Source organism: Calidris pugnax, unplaced genomic scaffold, assembly GCF_001431845.1.
Source record: "Calidris pugnax isolate Ruff unplaced genomic scaffold, ASM143184v1 scaffold18, whole genome shotgun sequence".
NCBI classification, from domain to species: domain Eukaryota; kingdom Metazoa; phylum Chordata; class Aves; order Charadriiformes; family Scolopacidae; genus Calidris; species Calidris pugnax.
The window spans coordinates 17,043,751-17,062,280 of record NW_015090812.1 but is presented as its reverse complement, the minus strand read 5'-3'; the positions used below and the strand labels follow the sequence as shown (position 1 = coordinate 17,062,280).

The 18,530-nt window shown below is 38.4% G+C and overlaps 1 protein-coding gene across 4 annotated transcripts; it reads left to right on the top strand.

The window, feature by feature from the left end:
* Positions 1-364: 364 nt before the first annotated feature.
* Positions 365-18,086, top strand: FAM69A (family with sequence similarity 69 member A). Of its 4 annotated transcripts, XM_014939173.1 has the most exons (6): positions 365-451; positions 11,404-12,004; positions 12,680-12,814; positions 13,106-13,213; positions 13,896-14,072; positions 15,296-18,086. In XM_014939173.1, exons 3-6 carry the CDS (start codon positions 12,695-12,697, stop codon positions 16,106-16,108), a joined length of 1,218 nt encoding a protein of 405 aa, XP_014794659.1. In that variant the 5' UTR covers positions 365-451; positions 11,404-12,004; positions 12,680-12,694; the 3' UTR covers positions 16,109-18,086. The 4 variants fall into 4 exon arrangements, with proteins under 4 accessions (XP_014794659.1, XP_014794662.1, XP_014794658.1 ...); XM_014939176.1 differs by lacking the exons at positions 365-451; positions 12,680-12,814; positions 13,106-13,213 and adding exons at positions 12,005-12,139; positions 12,431-12,538 and having other exon boundaries at positions 9,834-11,476; XM_014939172.1 differs by lacking the exon at positions 365-451 and having other exon boundaries at positions 9,834-12,004.
* Positions 18,087-18,530: the final 444 nt, after the last annotated feature.

Sequence of the window (18,530 nt, the reverse complement as noted above, 5' to 3'; positions counted from 1 at the left end):
GAGGGGCGGGGGGGCCGCGGTCCCTGTTCCTGCCCCGCCGGCCGGCCGGATCGGGCCTCCCTTGCCGCCTCCCGGGTGCGGCGAGCTCCGCCGAGCGCCCTCCCCGCGCGGCCCGCGCTGCTCGCCGGCAGGACCTGTTACGCGGTGGCCCCCTCCGCCGGCTGCCTCGGCCCCCCCGGCTCACGGGGGACTGCGAGGGGGGCAGCTGCCCCCGCCGCGCTGCCAGGGCCCCGGGGAGCCCTCGGGCTTCTCTCCGCAGGTCCCTCCGTTACACCGATCGCCGGTGTTAGGGGCATCCGTCCCGCCCGACGATGGGCTGGGACATGCATGAGGAGACTAATTTTTTTTTCATGTGTCTTATGAGCGTCGGGCACTTTTGCTGTCCAGTAGCTGGTTGCTCCGTGCGTTTCTGTGGGCGCTCGTAGGCGCGCTTTTGTATTGACATACGCAGGTAGACGTTTGTATTACTTAAGCTGTCTGTGTAAGGATGTTTCGGGTGAAAGTGCTGTAATTGCCATGTAGCAGGGAGTTCTACTGTGAAATGTTAGTCGCTTGTAACCTTGCTGTACATCGAGGGGTTTGCCCTGGGGTTCGTTTTTTATCTGTTCCATTATATTTTAGTTAAATTGTAACCAAACCAAGCATTTGTTGAGTTCAAGGGGGTAAATATAGTATTTCCTTTTCTTATATATCCTGCTTATATCATCTGTTGATACCTTATTAAATGCTTTATGATCATTGGACTAAAAAAAAGTAAACTTCATCCTGATGCGTTTTAAAGTCTCAGATGTTTTAATTCCTCCTCATCTGGACCTTTTCTGATGTTATTATCTTCTTGGAAGTACCTGAAATGGGATGTAGCATTTTAAAAGTGCACATATATAGTATAATCTTAACTCTTTAGTGTTTGTTTTATGGTACGTATCTGCAAATCTGGGTCAGTATCACTTGATTTTTAGACCAGAAAAGATTGCTCTTAATCTATTTACTGAAGTAGACACTTGTATAGCATTTGGATTCCCATAAGAGAAGGCCTCTGATACAAATAAAAATGAGTTAATAATCTGTATGCTACCTTTCAAATTAGGATTCTTCAAATGGCTTGCCTTGATGATAAGTCTCTCTGATCGTTGTGATGTCTGATAACATTTTTCTCCGTTCTTCTTCTCAACATTTACTTTAAGGCACCTGTTTTAAAATCTGAGAAACAAGAAGACAGCAAGATCATTTATTAGAAAAGCCAAAGAAGTGAAATGTTTCTATAACATTAAAAAAAATAGTTCTGACTGCGCTTTCTTATATTGGAAGCTACATTTCAATATTCTACAGATTTGTTTTAGAAGATCTAATAGTAGCTTGTACATATTTTTCTGTGTTAGTGAACGTATGTTGATATTTGATGCATCCATAGAATGGCAGCAAGCTATCAATATATTGGCTTTTCTTGTCACTACATGTTACTAGTGGTATGTAACAACTGCAGTCATGGTTTAACTCCTAGAGTGCTTTATTGAGATTAGTCTTCAAGGAGGCCAGTGCTCGCTAAGTAAATACTAGACTTTTAACTCACAGAGATGTAGCTACGAGCAAGATGGGAAGATTTGTGTAGTATTGCTATATGCAGGATTTCAAGTAGCACACCAGGGGAGATGGTTGTACGATGGAAGGTATTGCTGAGTGACTTTCAAATCTTGTTGGCTGGTGTTCCAGACTTTTTGCAAACTGTGTCGAGAAGTGAGTTGATAGAACATCAGGTTCCGTGAGGCAGAGCTTAATACCTGCTCTAGCTTTCCTGCTGTAATAGGAGCAGGATGCTATGAGTTGGTTTGCAACTGGTACTCTATGGCAAATATTCTACTAGTATTATTTTATGTGTTCTTTAGCTTTTATTCAAAATGCTAGATGCATAGGTTTTCAGTTGATGATCTTACTCGGCAGCACATCCTTCTTAGCCAGAATCAGTTCATGTAAAAGGAGCAGGGTGAACTTTTAGATATCTTACCTGAGCCCAAAACCTAGCAGTTAGAGACCCACGGAGACAAGGTTAAAGTTTTGTCACAAAACAGTAATTCTGAAATACAGAATCTTCCATTTCCCATCTAGACTGCAAATCATGTAACAACAGCAAAACAAATGAAACAACAAAAAACCCTCAGACCTGACAAACTTTTAAACACTACTAAATACCACCCAAAAAAAAAAAAGTAATTGTATTTATAGGCTTTTACATTTGTGTGATTAACACTGTTGGGATTTGATTTATGTTTTACAAGGAGAGGTAAGTGTCGCAAATTTGGGAGTCATTGTCCTGAAATTCTTTCTGATAGCTGTAGTTAGCAATTGTATCATGGGGCTGAGGGCAAGCCAGCAGGTTTGTGCATGACAAAAGTAATGTAAAGAACATGTGTGTGCCTGGAAGCTTTCTGGCCTCTAGAGATTCTGAAACAAGTTTACAGACTCTTTAAAGATGTCCCATGGATCTCAGTATTGTAAAAGAGACTGTATTTGAAGGGTGGAAGAATAAACATGTTTTAAAGCCCTGCATAACAGAAACTCCTTATGTCGTCTCTTTCCTTTAAGATTTTAATCCAGTTTTCCATCTTGGTCATTATCGTATTTTATTTCAAAATATGTCAATGTTGTTTACTCAGTCTGATTGCTTGGTGTACAAATTCAAGGCACTAGCATAATCTTGAGCATGCACTGCCCGCTCTTTCAAGTGTGAATGTGCCCAGCACATGGCATCCAAGACAGTGGGGGCTAATATTTTCAGGCGTCACGTCAGCCTACCTGAAATGCATCCTGTGATCCACGAACCAACTTGAACAGAGAATAAAACGGGATTTCTAATATGATCAACCTACTTTTTTTTTTTTTTTAAAATCTGTTCTTTTCTGTTGCTAGTAAATAAATCAAATGGGGTGAGCAACTCAGACTTGGAGAAGATTAGTGCAGTATGGTTATGTGGAAGACCTTGCAGAGTTACGTTCTCTGTACTATTAAACAAAGAAACACTTTCATAGTCTATACTCTTTATTTAAAACATTTTTATGGTTACACTTAGCAAAAAACCTGGCAAGTTATGTTGCATTCTGATCTGCTACTCTCCATATGCTTTGGAGTGCATCCAGGCTTGAGTTGTGCCAGAAGTGGTTTTCCAGTTCTGTTCCAGGGGATGAATGTCTAATTATTATTCAATGCACATGACTTAGTAGAATATACAAGTGATGGAAGAAGTCAACTCTGTAATATTCTTTTAAGCATTACAAGTGCTTTCCTTCATTCTTGCGTTCCCTGGCTCATATTTAAAAGTCTTGATGGAAGAGTGGAATGGAAAGGAGAAATTGTGTTTTCTTGTTTTGAACGCTCTTTCCTTTTTGATAATTCTGGAACTCTCAGTCTTTTTGTCACCCTGAATATGTTGTTATTAAAAAATGTTTCATAGCAGTTTGCCATGATTCCAAATGAGGTCTGTCTATATGCATTGCTCCCTAATCTCTGTACATATTGCTCCCTACCCTCTGTCTGGGGCTTCTTGCTCAGAAATGTGTTCAAACAATCTGCATAGCACATGTGCAATAGGTCAGGGTGCATTAGTGCACGTGAGACCTAACCAGGCTTTGTACATCCGTGTTCCTGCTGCATTAGTACAGCACACGCACATCAGTTCTGGCACTTCCAAGATGAAGTGCACTCGGTGTGTCTACAGACCCATTCTGGGGAGGAAACGGAAGTTTGATAGGGGGAGTATATGGAAAGAAACCAAATAATGCTTGGGCCTTTTGCTGAACGTGATAAGGAGGTCTTCATTAGAAAAGCAATTCCTTTTGAATTGGAGAGTGGAACCTTGTGATCTTCTGTAAGCAGAGACATGCTCTTGTCCATGCTCTGAACTGGCAGGATGTGAGTCTCTTGCAAGTCAAAAGCTACACGACTGCATTGGCACGGTGCTGAGACCCAAAATAAATCTAGCTTCTCTGGAACTTCCTGCCAAGTATATGATGTAGTCAGATGGCATTTGGGGAGGATTTTCAGTCCCAAACGCATTTTCTTTCTGCCTGAGAAGGAGGACAAATTTGGATAAACCCATATATAATGTGTTCTGTTCTGTGCTATGAATATGGTCAATACTCTGCAGTGGTCCTGGGGCCTGCAGGCCACTGCTGGTCTCTGTGTGCATTTAATACAAAATTGCATTAAATAGCACTTCGGTTTAAAGTTTAGTATTATAAAGCTTCATAGAAGGAGTCAGCAAGAAATTCTGAGGAATTAAGAGGGTTTGTTGTCCCAGAAGCTCTGGTTCTTAAGCAGAAAACACATAAAACAGCTTTGCCTTAACTTGTCAGATTTATTTCTATTGATCTTTCTCAGATTTTACCAGTAGTTTTGGGTGCTATATTATTTATGTTCTGCAATTTTAGTGTTACTAGAAATAGTTTAAAAAAACCCCACAACCAACAAAAACCCCGTCTCTAAAGGAAATCACCATGTCTTATCTTTCAAATAGATGAAAGATAATTATTAGCACTTGCTTGCTATAACTTGCGATTACAGGAGCTTCCTCTTATGTATGTGTGGGGAAATACTGAAGAAACTTTATTTATTTTTTATAATTTTCAGTAATCATATTAATAGAAGTCATTTTGTAGAGAAGAGTCTTATGACAGGCTTTAGGAAGACCATTGTCAGAATTGTCTGAAGAAATGAGGATGTGATAAAATAATTTTTAGTTCTCCCTGTAGGTGTTCTGCAATATTTTGTTAAGGTCTAGGTAAATAAATGGTTTGGAAAGGTTCACTTCTGAAAACAAAATTCAAATTGAAAAAAGCAAATACTTTTTTTATCTTTCCTATTCAAACTCTGCCGCAAGCATCCTGTTCTCTGCAAGCTTATTTTCCAGACTGACTGCAGCTGTGGAACACTAATCCTTCATATATTTGCATTTAGTATCTGCAAATGACATTTGTGTCCTTCTTGTGGTTGCTTGTTCATAATAATCTGCAACCCATGTATTTTTTTTTAAAGTTTTATGAGCTTCTGTCTCGCACAGATGTTGCTTGAATCACTGAAAACTGCCTGCCATTATGTTTGGTATCCTTCTTGTTTGTGGGTAGAATTTCATATAATAAAAGAAGTTCTCGTGTTACTTCGAATCTCTGAAAGTGTGTGATGAAGTTAGAGATCCAGGTTTGGCTTCTGTGAGCTAGAAAGCCCTGGAAAACATGCTGATATGTTGAAATAAACATACCCAGAAACTCCATACTGATGCAGTTTTTGTCATGGATTGTTTTTGTGCATGGTGTTGGGTATCAAAATATGGAATGTATTTCAAATTGTGATAGTTTCTGGCAAATCATACTTTTCTTTGGAGAAATAAAACTAAAATTTGCATTTAAGAAAAAGCACTTAAAGTTCCCAGAAGGCTTGGTGCTTATCAGAATAAATGAAGTATCTTGCTAGCTTCTGCCTTGATTAGATTATTTTTTTATAGCAAAAAAATGTATTTCCCCTTAATGTTCTTTGTCTTCCAACTTGGATAACAGAACTTAAAAGAAATACTTGGAATACGTTGTAGAATGCAATATGGGGTAAACTGGAACTTGGAGCATCTGAATAGGTCCCCTATAGCCTGTCCCAAAGAAGCCAAGTCAATCTAACATTGAACCTTTATTCGTATGATTATAAGTGTTGGCATTCATGCATGTGTTTCTTTGGCACAGAATTTTAGCATTATTTGGATGTATGGTAGGTTCTTTTATATCGCAAGAATAGATATTCTGGATGCAGTTTGTTTATAGATGGTGGGTTTGAAGAGGGGGGGAAAAAAGGGAAATGCTATAATTGAATACACTTTGTGTTAACTTGACACCCCCCCCCACCCTTCTGATTTGCATAGTCAGACCTGCCCTTGTGTTGCAGCCTGCCCTTTTGTGGCTAAAAGGAGAAAGCCATGAACTGAAGTGTTTTAAATTAATTAAATTATTCAGCTTGGATTTGAAACATTTTTTTTTTAGCTTATTTTTAACTGGTGCTTTTATTTACAGAATTACAGAATTGCTTAGGTTGGAAGGTACCTTTAAGATCATCTAATCCAACCATTAAAAAAAAAAAACCAAACCAAAAAACCCAACAAAAAACCAAACAAAACACACACACCAATACTAAACCATATCCCTGAGCACCATGTCAATCCGTTTTTTGAATATCTCCAGGGATGGTGCCTCAACCACTTCCCTGGGCAGCGCATTCCAATGCCTGATAACCCTTCCCGTGAAGAAATTTTTCTTAATATCCAACCTGAACCTCCCCTGGTGCAACTTGAGGCCATTTCCTCTTGTCCTGTCGCCTGTGACTTGGGAGGGGAGACCGACCCCCACCTCTCTACACCCTCCTTTCAGGGAGTTGTAGTGAGCGATAAGGTCTCCCCTCAGCCTCCTCTTCTCTAGACTGAAAGAAATAATACCAAGACTTATCAGAGGAATGGGACTTACAGGGAAAATGTTTCCTTCAAGAATGTGCAGAGGTTATGTCATGATATGAGACGACTTCTGGTAGGATTCAAGAAAGTTAATGTGAAAAGACATAATTAAACTTCATAAATGAAAAACACTTGAAAATTTAAGTGAGATGATCGAGAAAGCACCCAGCTTCGCTACTGAATTCTTAAATTATGACTGTACTATAGTGCTGTTTACTTAAAAAAAAGCGAAAAACTAAAACACAAAGTCCCCTCACATTTCTGGAGAAAGCTTTTATGTATAGGGATGTCATCTGTCAGCTTTTCCAGCTGCTGTAGGCCAAGTGCTGGATGCAGAACAGAAAACTAGCATTCTTTCTTGCTCTGTATAGTGTCTTTCAGCAGCTCTAGGCTGAGTATAGGGCGTGGGAGGTTGGGTAGGAAGAGGACTTACCTGAAATGACAAACAAGATTCCTTTTTTTTTTTTTTTTTTTTTGTGCTGACAGCAAATTTAGGTGGAGCATTATAAGCTGTTTGGAAACATCCTTTTCAGATTAGATGCTCGAGAGTTTTGTTGCTGGAGATGTGTGTGTGTGATGCTTGTGTTTGGGACTGACTTTTACAAAATACCTGATAAAACTTTGTCTCAGTTAGGTTCACAACGCTATGCTGGTGGTATATATTTAGATAGAAAATAAAATTTCTTAAGTTAGCTCTTAATTGTAAGGGGGCTAACCACTGAGCTCTGTGGAGCCTTGCTGGGGTAGTCCCAGATGTTCCTCTGACCCCACGCTCCGTTTACTATACGTGCAACTAAAGTGGCGGAGTGGGCGTGCACCCTTAGCTACTCCAGCTCATTATTTTTTTGACTACTGGAAACTTCCAGTCAAAATGTTTTTTCACTAAGAGGATGATTCTCAGAGTATGAGACCCGAGTGCGTTTGCTTCTACGCTCTGCTGTGTGGTGGTAAACTCCGACAGCAGATTTGGGCAAGGAAAAGAACTGGAAATATTGGGCAGCTGTTTGCTCTGTTGACTAAAACTTAATCCCAACAAAAAGATGAGTACAAGTAAATAATGAACATGCATTAATTGCATAGTTATCAGTTATTACTTATTATGTGATTTTTATAAAAATACCATGCTTTAATTACAAATAACTTTTGTACATCTCTATATCGTTGTGCTTGCAAATTCAAAGAAGGTAATTCTTTCTGTTGATGCTGTATCTAGTTACAGAAACCTTAGGCTAAAGTAAAAATAGATGAATGACTCACCTGGTTAGATAATTTCAGGAACTGTACTACAGAGCAGTCCTTGGTATTATTACTATGTTGAAACCAGAAAAAAAAAAGACAAAAACCCCTTTGGGTTATGAAACAATGAGTTTTTAGGTGGTATAAGAACAAATAAAAATAAGTAAATTATTACGGAAGACATTGAACCTGCACGACTATACTATAGTAGTTCTTATTTGTAAGTGCTAAAACTATTATGTATCATCTGTCCTTCAACCAGCAGAAGGTATGAAGGTAGCAAAGAAAAAGTATGTTATGTTCTGTAGACGGACTGAGGAAAATCTGTTTGTATGCTCACAACTGATCCAGATCAGGAGATCCCTCAATCCAGTACCTTAAATGTTTTTGATCTACTGGTTTGGTTCTCCTCTCAGTTCAAAACTGTGTTTCCAGAGACCTCTGCTGGAGAGCTGTCTCAGAGCTGGTAACCTGGGTTTCCTGGGAGAGATCTGCTGGAGCAGAATAGATCTCTTTGGTTTTGTTTTAGTTTATGTTACGTAGTGTGGGTGTAAGAACTAAACTATGCAAAGAATCCATCTGTCCTGCTTACAGCTTTCCTTTGGTTCTGGAAGTGAGAACAGGGAGAGAGACACTCTCCTAGTACTTTGCCATAGCACCTCTGCTGGCTTCCCAGAGCTGTGGAAGAAGGACACTTGCGGATGATGAGCGCATTTTATACATGGGCAGTCGTTCAGGAAAGGATTCTGAAGTAGGAGAGTTGTTGTGGAGAAACTGTAGGAGTGTATGAGGCACTGAATAGTGGTGGAAGCTTACTCGAGAATGGAAGACTGGAACTGAGGCTGGTGTTGCAGAATCAGATGGGAATAGACTGGAAATAGCTGGAAGGAAAAATAGCAGACAATGCGTTGTTCAAGAGGGGCACACTAAGACTGGCTAAGCAAACAGCTTGAGATGGGCACTGGAAAGAAAAAACCCAGTAAGTGAAAATTGTAAGTGACTAAGTACAGAGAATAGATGAGGTTGAGTCCACCTGAGCTTGAACTAAGATTTCAGTTCTCTTCTGTAGGAGATGTGGAGAGGGAAGTATTTCTGAACCCATTGGTAAAGTATCAGTTCTCTCTTATTGCTGGTTTGCATGTAGGATGGCTTGTACTGCTTTTCATCAGTCTAAGTGGTGTGGTTTGCAAGAAAGTTTGTGAGTATTCATGTTGGAAGCATGTAGGTGTGGTATTTTGTCTTTTTTTAAGCTAGGATATTGCACTAAAAGTCTTGCAATTTTGTCATTTTAATAGTGTTCTTTCAATGGGAAGGGCTTATGCATGGCATTTCTTTTCTTGATGCTCCCCAGAGCCTTGCTGTCAGTTTTGTTTTCGTTACTGTTCTGTCCTACCCCCAGCTTCCCCATACTTTTTTTTTAAGCTCTTTCTAAATGTGCTGTAAACCACACAGCATTATTGTTGGTTGTCTTTTGTACTCCATCCAGTTTGCGTCCATATTGTGGACATCACGCTTTAGAGGAAATTACATGTTACGCCAACTAAGGTCTTTGTGGCTCTGAGGAAAATAACAGAAATCATTCCTGTCTTAGAATGTTCCCAATGAAATGGCATAAAAGAAGAACTGGTTGAAGGAAGTACCTGGTCATCCATCACGCTTTAGAGGAAATTACATGTTACGCCAACTAAGGTCTTTGTGGCTCTGAGGAAAATAACAGAAATCATTCCTGTCTTAGAATGTTCCCAAGCTTCCCCATACTAAGAAGAACTGGTTGAAGGAAGTACCTGGTCAAGATTTATCACCAAAATAAAGGCAATTAGTTGTATCTCTCTCTTCTTTTAACTAGGTAGTTTTAAGATCAAGTCAAGTGAATGTGTGTGAAGGAATAGGGATGCAGAGCTGAGGCCCATGGCAGGACTGCAGCTGTATGGATTGCAATCACCTTTTGGGTGTTGGAATCGTTTCTTGGATTATTTCTTCCAAGAGGAAAAGGGTGTAATACATGCTGGTTGTTCATCATATAAGTACTCATAAATTATTGTAGTCTTTCTATTTTAAAAGAACTTGTGATGAAATATTTGATTACTTAGTTTCTAAATCCGCATTGATAATTCCTTGATGGGTTTTTCTTTTTTCTTTCTTAAATTTTCTTCAAAGCATCTTTATTGGTAGACCATTGATGTAGTCTGACATGACAATCCTATATTCCTGCACAGCTCTCTCCTACCTTTCCTTCTCTAGTTACATATAGATAAGAGGGGGCTTGAGCACTTCACTTTAATAAGTGGCCCAAATCTGTGAAAGTAATTTTCATTTCAGTAAGTGTTTTGGTTTCGGTATTTTTATTCCATGTTCCTCTTATATTTATATAAAAGACATGTAGTTTCATTGAACTTCTAGACATCTACACTGCCACAGTGAGGCTTTCAAAATTCTGATGTACCATTCAAACAGCATAAACAAAACCGTTATATTATTTAATGATAAGCCTTAGTATTTAGTCTTAATCATGGATGTTTAGAGAAGACCAAGGATTCTACAAACACGGCTTACTGTGGGTGATTACAATGATTTGATTTTTAAGTGACTTTTTTGTACATCAATATGCTGTGTGTATTACAGAAAGGAATATTAATTTTGCTTTCCTCACAATCTAAAACATGAATGGTTAAAAAAATTGCTTGCAGTATATGGTCATCTTTAAACTGGCTTCACTTGTAGCACTGGCAGTGGAGGAACAAAACCTAAAAATGAGGCAAATAGGTGTAAAATGTTTTAGTAAAATTACTTCAGAATATTTCTACTGGTTTTGCCAAGGTGCACTATCCTGCAGTTGTGCTGACACAACGATTTATAGGTTGAAATGAATATATGTGAGATGGATTAGTTATATTGATATGTCTGTATGTCTGATGGCAAAACTGCTCATTACTGCCTTTCTTGGAACCTTTTCCAAACACATGGAATGGTTTCCATACAAGGAACAGCTAAGTTTAGGACCTCTCTATCTGGAAAAGAGATGACATGGCAGGGAGACGTGTGATGGAGACTCACAAAATCATGACAGATGTGGAGAGAGTGGACAGAAGTTGATAACTCATTTCTTCCAATACATGAACTAGGAGATCTCAAGCAAAGCTAATGTTAACCAGATTGAAGCAAAATAAAGTCCAGTCCCTCACCCCAGGGATAGTGGACCTGTAGAATTAATTGATAAAGGGTGTTCCTGGATGCTAAAAGATCATGTGGATTTTAAGCAGGCTGGGTAAGTTCATGAATGATAAATGGTTTGAGATTTACTAAATATAGAAAATCACATCTGCCTTACCAGGTTCTTCTAGAGAAAAATGAGAGCGTATTTGGGATATATGTTCTATGTTCTCAGTCTTCGATGGCAGCTATTTATAGCTGTTGCTGAAGATCAGGATACTAGTAGAAACGGATCTCATACTGACCCAATACAGCTGCTCTCATGCACTTTCCTTATATTCTGTTGCTAAAGCTGATCCTGACTTTCTAATTCTTTTCTAATCCTGATTTGAGTATGACAATCAAACTGTTAGCACACCAGACTTGGAGGAGGGGGAAAAAAAAAAAAAGAAAAAGATCAAAATGTGCCGCCTCCCTTTCAAGGCACTTAGCTCTCCCTCAGTTCTTAATTTATAAATACTTTTTTCCTCTGTCCCTAGTGAAAAATGTAAATGTGAGGCCACAGAAACAACAGGAAAGCCTTGCATGCAGTTATGAGAGAGACCACTGAAGGTGAGGCTAGTATAGAGGAATTTTACTTGCATAATTAAATGGTGTCATTTCAAGGAAGGAGTGGAAGACGTGGAACCTATCCCTGATACCCAGCCTGCTCACTGTATATCTGTCTTGCATATTTATACATTAACACAGATGATTTTTTGACCAGATTGCTGGTCTGTTGGATTTGGTTTACCAGGATTGGACCATAAGTAACTGGTTTTAGAGAAAAATGGGGGTAGTTGAGCTTTGACAGTTACGATTTTGATCAGACTTGTTCTTGCAGCCTGGCTTGCCCTGTGAGGGTCTGACGCATCTTAATTTTTTTATTTCTATCTTAATTTTCCTCCACCTGTATAAGTCAAACTGACTTCCCCTGTCAGTTTTGCTCACTGAAGGAAGTAAATGTTCCATGTAATGCAGTCTGCTTATTTTATCACCTTGGAAGTCAAATTCTTAAAGGTGAAATAGTAAATCATGTTTGTTTCTATGATTATGACTAGTAATGAATTACAGAAGATATTTTCTCTTTGTTTCCTTTAGGTGCGTTTCTCATATATGCGGATGAAGTATCTCTTCATCTCTTGGTTAGTAGTATTTATTGGCAGCTGGGTTATGTATGTTCAGTACTCCACCTACACAGAACTATGCAGAGGACATGACTGTAGGAAAATAATAGTGAGTATATTTAACATAGCTTTCTTAAGTGTTTGTCCTGACGAATTCCACAGATGGTTCAGTCAGTGCCATATGTAAATTAATCAAATTCTGATATTTCATCATGTTGAAGTAAGATTACGTCTTCAATTACAGACAAAACTATTTATGTTTCTAAACATTGTTTTGGTATAGGGTTATTAAAATTGTTTTCTTATATTTTGTGTTCAAGGGCCAGGTGCTCAGAGAGATACAGTTGTTGCCTCCTCTCTTGGGCAATTTGTTCAGTATTTTTCTTCCTATTTGTTTCAGTGTGATAAATATAAGACTGGAGTTATTGATGGGTCAGCATGTAGCAGCCTTTGTGCTAAAGAAACATTGTATTTTGGAAAGTGTTTGTCAACAAAGCCCCATAACCAGGTAAGGCTTTGCTCATCTAACCTCATTTATTATTTCGCACTGAAATGTTATTCTTCAAAGCCCCATAACCAGGTAAGGCTTTGCTCATCTAACCTCATTTTATTATTTCGCACTGAAATATTACTCTCTTGTTTCCTTTAGGTGCGTTTCTCATATATGCGGATGAAGTATCTCTTCATCTCTTGGTTAGTAGTATTTATTGGCAGCTGGGTTATGTATGTTCAGTACTCCACCTACACAGAACTATGCAGAGGACATGACTGTAGGAAAATAATAGTGAGTATATTTAACATAGCTTTCTTAAGTGTTTGTCCTGACGAATTCCACAGATGGTTCAGTCAGTGCCATATGTAAATTAATCAAATTCTGATATTTCATCATGTTGAAGTAAGATTACGTCTTCAATTACAGACAAAACTATTTATGTTTCTAAACATTGTTTTGGTATAGGGTTATTAAAATTGTTTTCTTATATTTTGTGTTCAAGGGCCAGGTGCTCAGAGAGATACAGTTGTTGCCTCCTCTCTTGGGCAATTTGTTCAGTATTTTTCTTCCTATTTGTTTCAGTGTGATAAATATAAGACTGGAGTTATTGATGGGTCAGCATGTAGCAGCCTTTGTGCTAAAGAAACATTGTATTTTGGGAAGTGTTTGTCAACAAAGCCCAATAACCAGGTAAGGCTTTGCTCATCTAACCTCATTTATTATTTCGCACTGAAATGTTATTCTTTAGACCATGAAGTAGACTTTAGGATCAGTAAGCAGTACCTGTTTGATACGGAGTATTTCAAACTCTATTTGCTGTGACATGCAGAGCATGTTTATCTATATTGTATATCATATACCTATATAGAGAGAATATCTAGGTATACTATATACAATATGCACCTGTATATAATATACCTGTATATAACATTACATATTATTCCTCTATGTAGGAATATCTAATATAACATTACATATTATTCCTCTATGTAGAGGGGTATATTACTATTTTATAAACATGTATATAAAATACATGGTTTCTTCCACATTTTAACAGCATACTAATTCTCTGCTTTCCTGCTTCCCAGATAGAAGCAGCAGCCTCTTAACAACCCGTGCAAAGATGGTAGTAATGCCAATATACTGCTTATCAAGCTCTCTTTTGTGTTTTGACACTGTAGTGTCTCTCAGATACCTGCAGTAGTGTATTGTTTGAACTTGCCGTTGTTTGAATGTGCTCTCTGTACTCGGGACTCTGTTTTCTAATCTGTGTTGTCACTTGACTCTTGAAGCAGTGGTTGGGGTACAAGGTGGTCTTTAGATGATGGGCTTCTACAGTGTTTCTTAGCTTTTCCCCTCTTCACCTGCACAGATGTATTTAGGAATCTGGGGAAACCTCCAAGGTGTTATAAAATGCCAGATGGAAGAAGCTGCCCAACCTGATTTTGGTACTGACCCAGAACCAAGGAAGGAAATAGTCCTGTTTGATAAACCAACAAGAGGAACCACTGTTGAGAAATTCAAAGAAATGGTGTATGGTCTTTTTAAAGTAAGTGTATGCTTATTTATTCTACTTTGATAGAAAGGCTTATTTTCCTGCAGCTGGAGAGAATGTCCTATTGTATGAGCCTTGTTCAAGAGTATGTCAGAAAAACAGTCAGCACAAAGATGTTTTTTCCCAGAGGTGCTTATCTTGAAGTTTAACTAATTATCAGGTTTTTTCCTTGCTTTTTAGCAGATGCAAGCAGGTATGCATCTTGCATATCTACAGCTTCCACTTGTATTTGTATAGAAAATATGGTAAAAATATATCTTTTGCTTATTTTGGGGCTATTGTAACCAGGTACAAAGACTGAAGCACAATTTGGAAACTGTTCATGCTTGGCAAGAGTGACTATGTTAACTGACCAGCTGGAATGTCTCCAGCCAGAAGGACCAGCCATGCTTCTCCCAGTTCTTTCGGTGTTATATTAATGCGATACTTATTTCTGTTGACTGAATGGTACCCCAGAATTCTCATAATATAGAGTCATCACTTCGATGCTGCGTCAATACTGATTTTGAGTTTTCTTTCTTAAAATTTTCTTGCCATTGTCATAGCTCTTATGTCTGCAGTGATGGAAATAATGCTGTTCTAGCCGAGTGAGCATATGTGCACACATAGAAGATAATTATGTAAAGCTGATGACAGTTGTCATGCATTACAGTAGCTTTGTCTCTAAGAATGGCTGAGCAACAGGTGTTTTAGAGGAGTTTTTAGGAGAATTTGGGAGAAGCTCATGTGACTTTCTACGTATGTTGGTAGTTGAAAATACAACAGTTCGAATTCCAGCAATGGCTTCTTTCTCTCCATTGAGACAATGGAGGTTGTTATATCAAATAACAAAATTAAGCATTTCAGTAGACTTATTGAATGGGATTTGTACCCAATGTGTCTTGGTACTTTTTATAGTTGGCCAAAATGTAGCTGATACTGTAATTTCTGTACGCCTGTAAGGTTTAATCAGGTGAAAACTAAACCTGATCCAAACATTTGATTTCCACATACTAGTACTTTCAGAAGATCTTAGTGCCTTGGAAAACAGAACAAAACTGAAGCTCTTCAGGTGTCTGGTAGCAAGGCCTATAACTCTATAGCCAATGAAAGCTAAACTTAACATACCCTAATGGCACTATCCATAGGAGGAGAGTAACAGGAGGTAGAATGATGGCTGGATTGGTAGTAGTTGATGAAATCATACTTTATCTTTCTTGTTGTTCGTTTGTTTTTAGGCAAAATTGGGTGAACAAGGAAATCTTTCAGAACTGGTTAATCTCATCCTGTCTTTTGCTGACGGAAACAAAGATGGTAGAGTTTCTTTGCCAGAGGCGAAATCTGCATGGGCGCTTCTGCAGCTGGATGAGTTTCTCCTAATGGTGATCTTGCAGGATAAAGAACATACACCCAAGTTGATGGGATTTTGTGGGGATCTCTACGTGACAGAAAGAGTTGAATATACCTCTCTCTATGGAATCAGCCTTCCATGGATCATAGAACTTTTCATTCCCTCTGGCTTCAGAAGGAGCATGGACCAATGGTTTACTCCATCGTGGCCAAGAAAGGCAAAAATAGCTATAGGGCTTTTAGAATTTGTGGAAGATATTTTCCATGGACCTTATGGAAACTTTCTTATGTGTGATACAAGTGCCAAAAACTTGGGATATAATGATAAATATGATTTGAAAATGATGGACATGAAAAAAATTGTGCCAGAAACAAATTTGAAGGAAATAATTAAAGATCGTCAGTGTGAATCAGATTTGGACTGTATTTATGGTACAGATTGTAGAACTCTGTGTGACCAAAGCAAAATGAGATGTACCACAGAAGTAATTCAGCCAAACTTGGCGAAAGCCTGTCAGCTACTTAAAGACTATCTGCTTCGTGGTGCTCCTTCTGATATCCATGAAGAACTAGAAAAACAACTGTACTTGTGTATTGCCCTTAAAGTCACAGCAAATCAGATGGAAATGGAGCATTCTTTAATACTCAATAACTTAAAAACTTTACTCTGGAAGAAGATTTCCCATACAAATGATTCTTAGCCTTTTCACCAGCAGAAGATAATATTGGTGCCAGCCACTAGAGGTGGCCCACCACGTTTGATAAAAACAATCTGCAGCGTTTTTTAGAGACACTTCTTTGCTCAGATTTCATGAATGCCTCTTTATCTCTTGCCCTTCAGTCAGGACCTTATGACAGGGCTTCTCAAAAAATGAACGTGCCACCGAACGATGGGGCAGAGGCCAGAAGCATTTCCAGTGTTCCATTGCTGCGCTAAGGAAACACAAAACCCTGCATGCGTGACTGTTCTGTGCACTTTGTCAGATCTTGAACAGGATGAAAGCATTCACTGTGCCACCGCGTCAACTGATGGAGCATCTTACGATTCTGTGAAAATCATCGCTCACTTGTGAAATACCTGCAAAAGATTTTTATCCTACGTAGTTTTCTGACGAACCACCACTACTGCAAATAACGTGTCCGAGTCCAAGCTGCTGTTGTGAATAAACTGAACTGTGAGACTGAAGTTTACTAATACTTTGGCATGGCAGAATTTGCACATTAATAATTTTTAAACTGTGGAAAAATTAGAATTTTATTCTAGAACTGACAGCTTGTAATATGAGACTTAAATCAGATTATGTTTACACCTTGTTACCTCATGCTTACTTCTTGAATGTTTAAGTAGTTCAACATTTTTTAATTAAGTCCTTATACAGTGAACCATGCTGGGAGCCAAGAATTTTGGAATATGTTATTTCTTAAAATCATGCATATAGTCTAGCAGCAATATCAACATCCGTTTCAAAAACTGTAAATTACTGTACTTCAGTTGAAACCTTTAACCCAAATTAAGCTGTAACAAAAACTGAAAAGTAAGGAGATTGCGGACTAAGCTATTTTATGAGAGCTGAAGCTAATTTTTAAAAATACTGTCAGCAGAAATGTCTTAAGTTTAAAAAAAAACCAAAAAAACCCAGCTTGCATAGTTTAGGAATCTGCTGTATGACATGTGAAACAAGTAATAATTGGGGATAAAGTCTTGACTTTTTACTGTCCCTCCAAATTTAGCTACAGACTTCCACTTAAATCCTCTTGAACTATTGCAGGAAGCATGTAAGCCAGAGCTAGACCTGAACTGTAGGACAGAAGCAGGACTGTCCAGGATCATGAAATGTTGCTTAAATGGGAGCCTCTGAGATAGTGACAGTTAGGAATGAGGTGGAACATAAGTGAGCTGTAGTGTTACTATTTTTCTCTCTAGTAGCATCTATGAATCATTGTTAAATCTCAAGCCATGAGTAAATAACCACCATCTGATACAGGCATTGTACGTGGCATGACCACTGTAGCACCTTCTGCATCCCTGCTGTTCTCAGATTTATGTCTCTGTTCACAGTTACGCAGAATTAGATGTCCAAAAACCACCTTAATACTATGTTCAAGAATACTTATCTGTTAATGTTTAATTTATAAATGCTTTAGGAAATATAGTTAAATCCTTAGTGATTTTAATGCCCGTCATCCATATACTTCTAAATCCTGGCTCTTTAAATTAGCTTTCAGCATGGGCAACAAGGACAAGCTTTATTTAAATATTTGAAAGATTGTTAATTGCTTTAGGTATCCTGTATTAAATGCATTCCTTGAAGGATTAAACTGAAGTACAGGATGAACAAAGTCATTTCTCCATACCATATGTAATAGTATGCAGCTTGGGTTAAGAGTATACTGTTTTGTAAACATCATCAGCTTTTTAGTTTAAGAATTACTATGCTAATTATTATCTCTAAGTTGATATGTCCTCCCTTCACAAGTTATTACACTCAAAGGTGAAGTGGTCATGTTCTTGGTGGAAAAATCTGACTGTAATTGCTACTAGGTTGAATCCAAAATGACATAGGCTATCTCAAACAACTGGAAAACATGTTTAATAGTGCAGTTTGTTGTACAGAACCTTCACTTTCATTGCTGTTGTTTGTTTACAATAAATCACAAGCCTCCTTTTCTCTTTCAATAGCAGTACTTATCTGTCTATATCTTAAAGGAAAACGTTCTTCTGTGTAGCCTACTTGACTCATGTTCTAATTGTGCAAGTAACTGCAGTTAAGTGTAAGTGCCTCTGAAACCGAGATGTAAGAGAAAATAAGGGAGAGGGGCAAGTCAAGACCTGTGTAACCAAGCCCATGTATGCAACTTGAAAGTGAATCCTCTTGTCTAATCACTAAACGATGTGAAGTGTTTAGCTTAAGACAGTACCTCTTTCAGTAGCAGCCAGAGTTTGGAGCCGAGTGCATGGAAGTGCTGACTTCAGTTACTGGAAATACTTCAGTTAGACGTATATTCCTGTATCAGCTGCAATTAAGTCATATTAGGGAAAGTGTTGCCATTTGTGTTCCTGAAAGCCTAAGGCTGCCTTGGGGCAGAGGCTTTAGAACTTACTGTGACAAGTCCTCTGCTTTT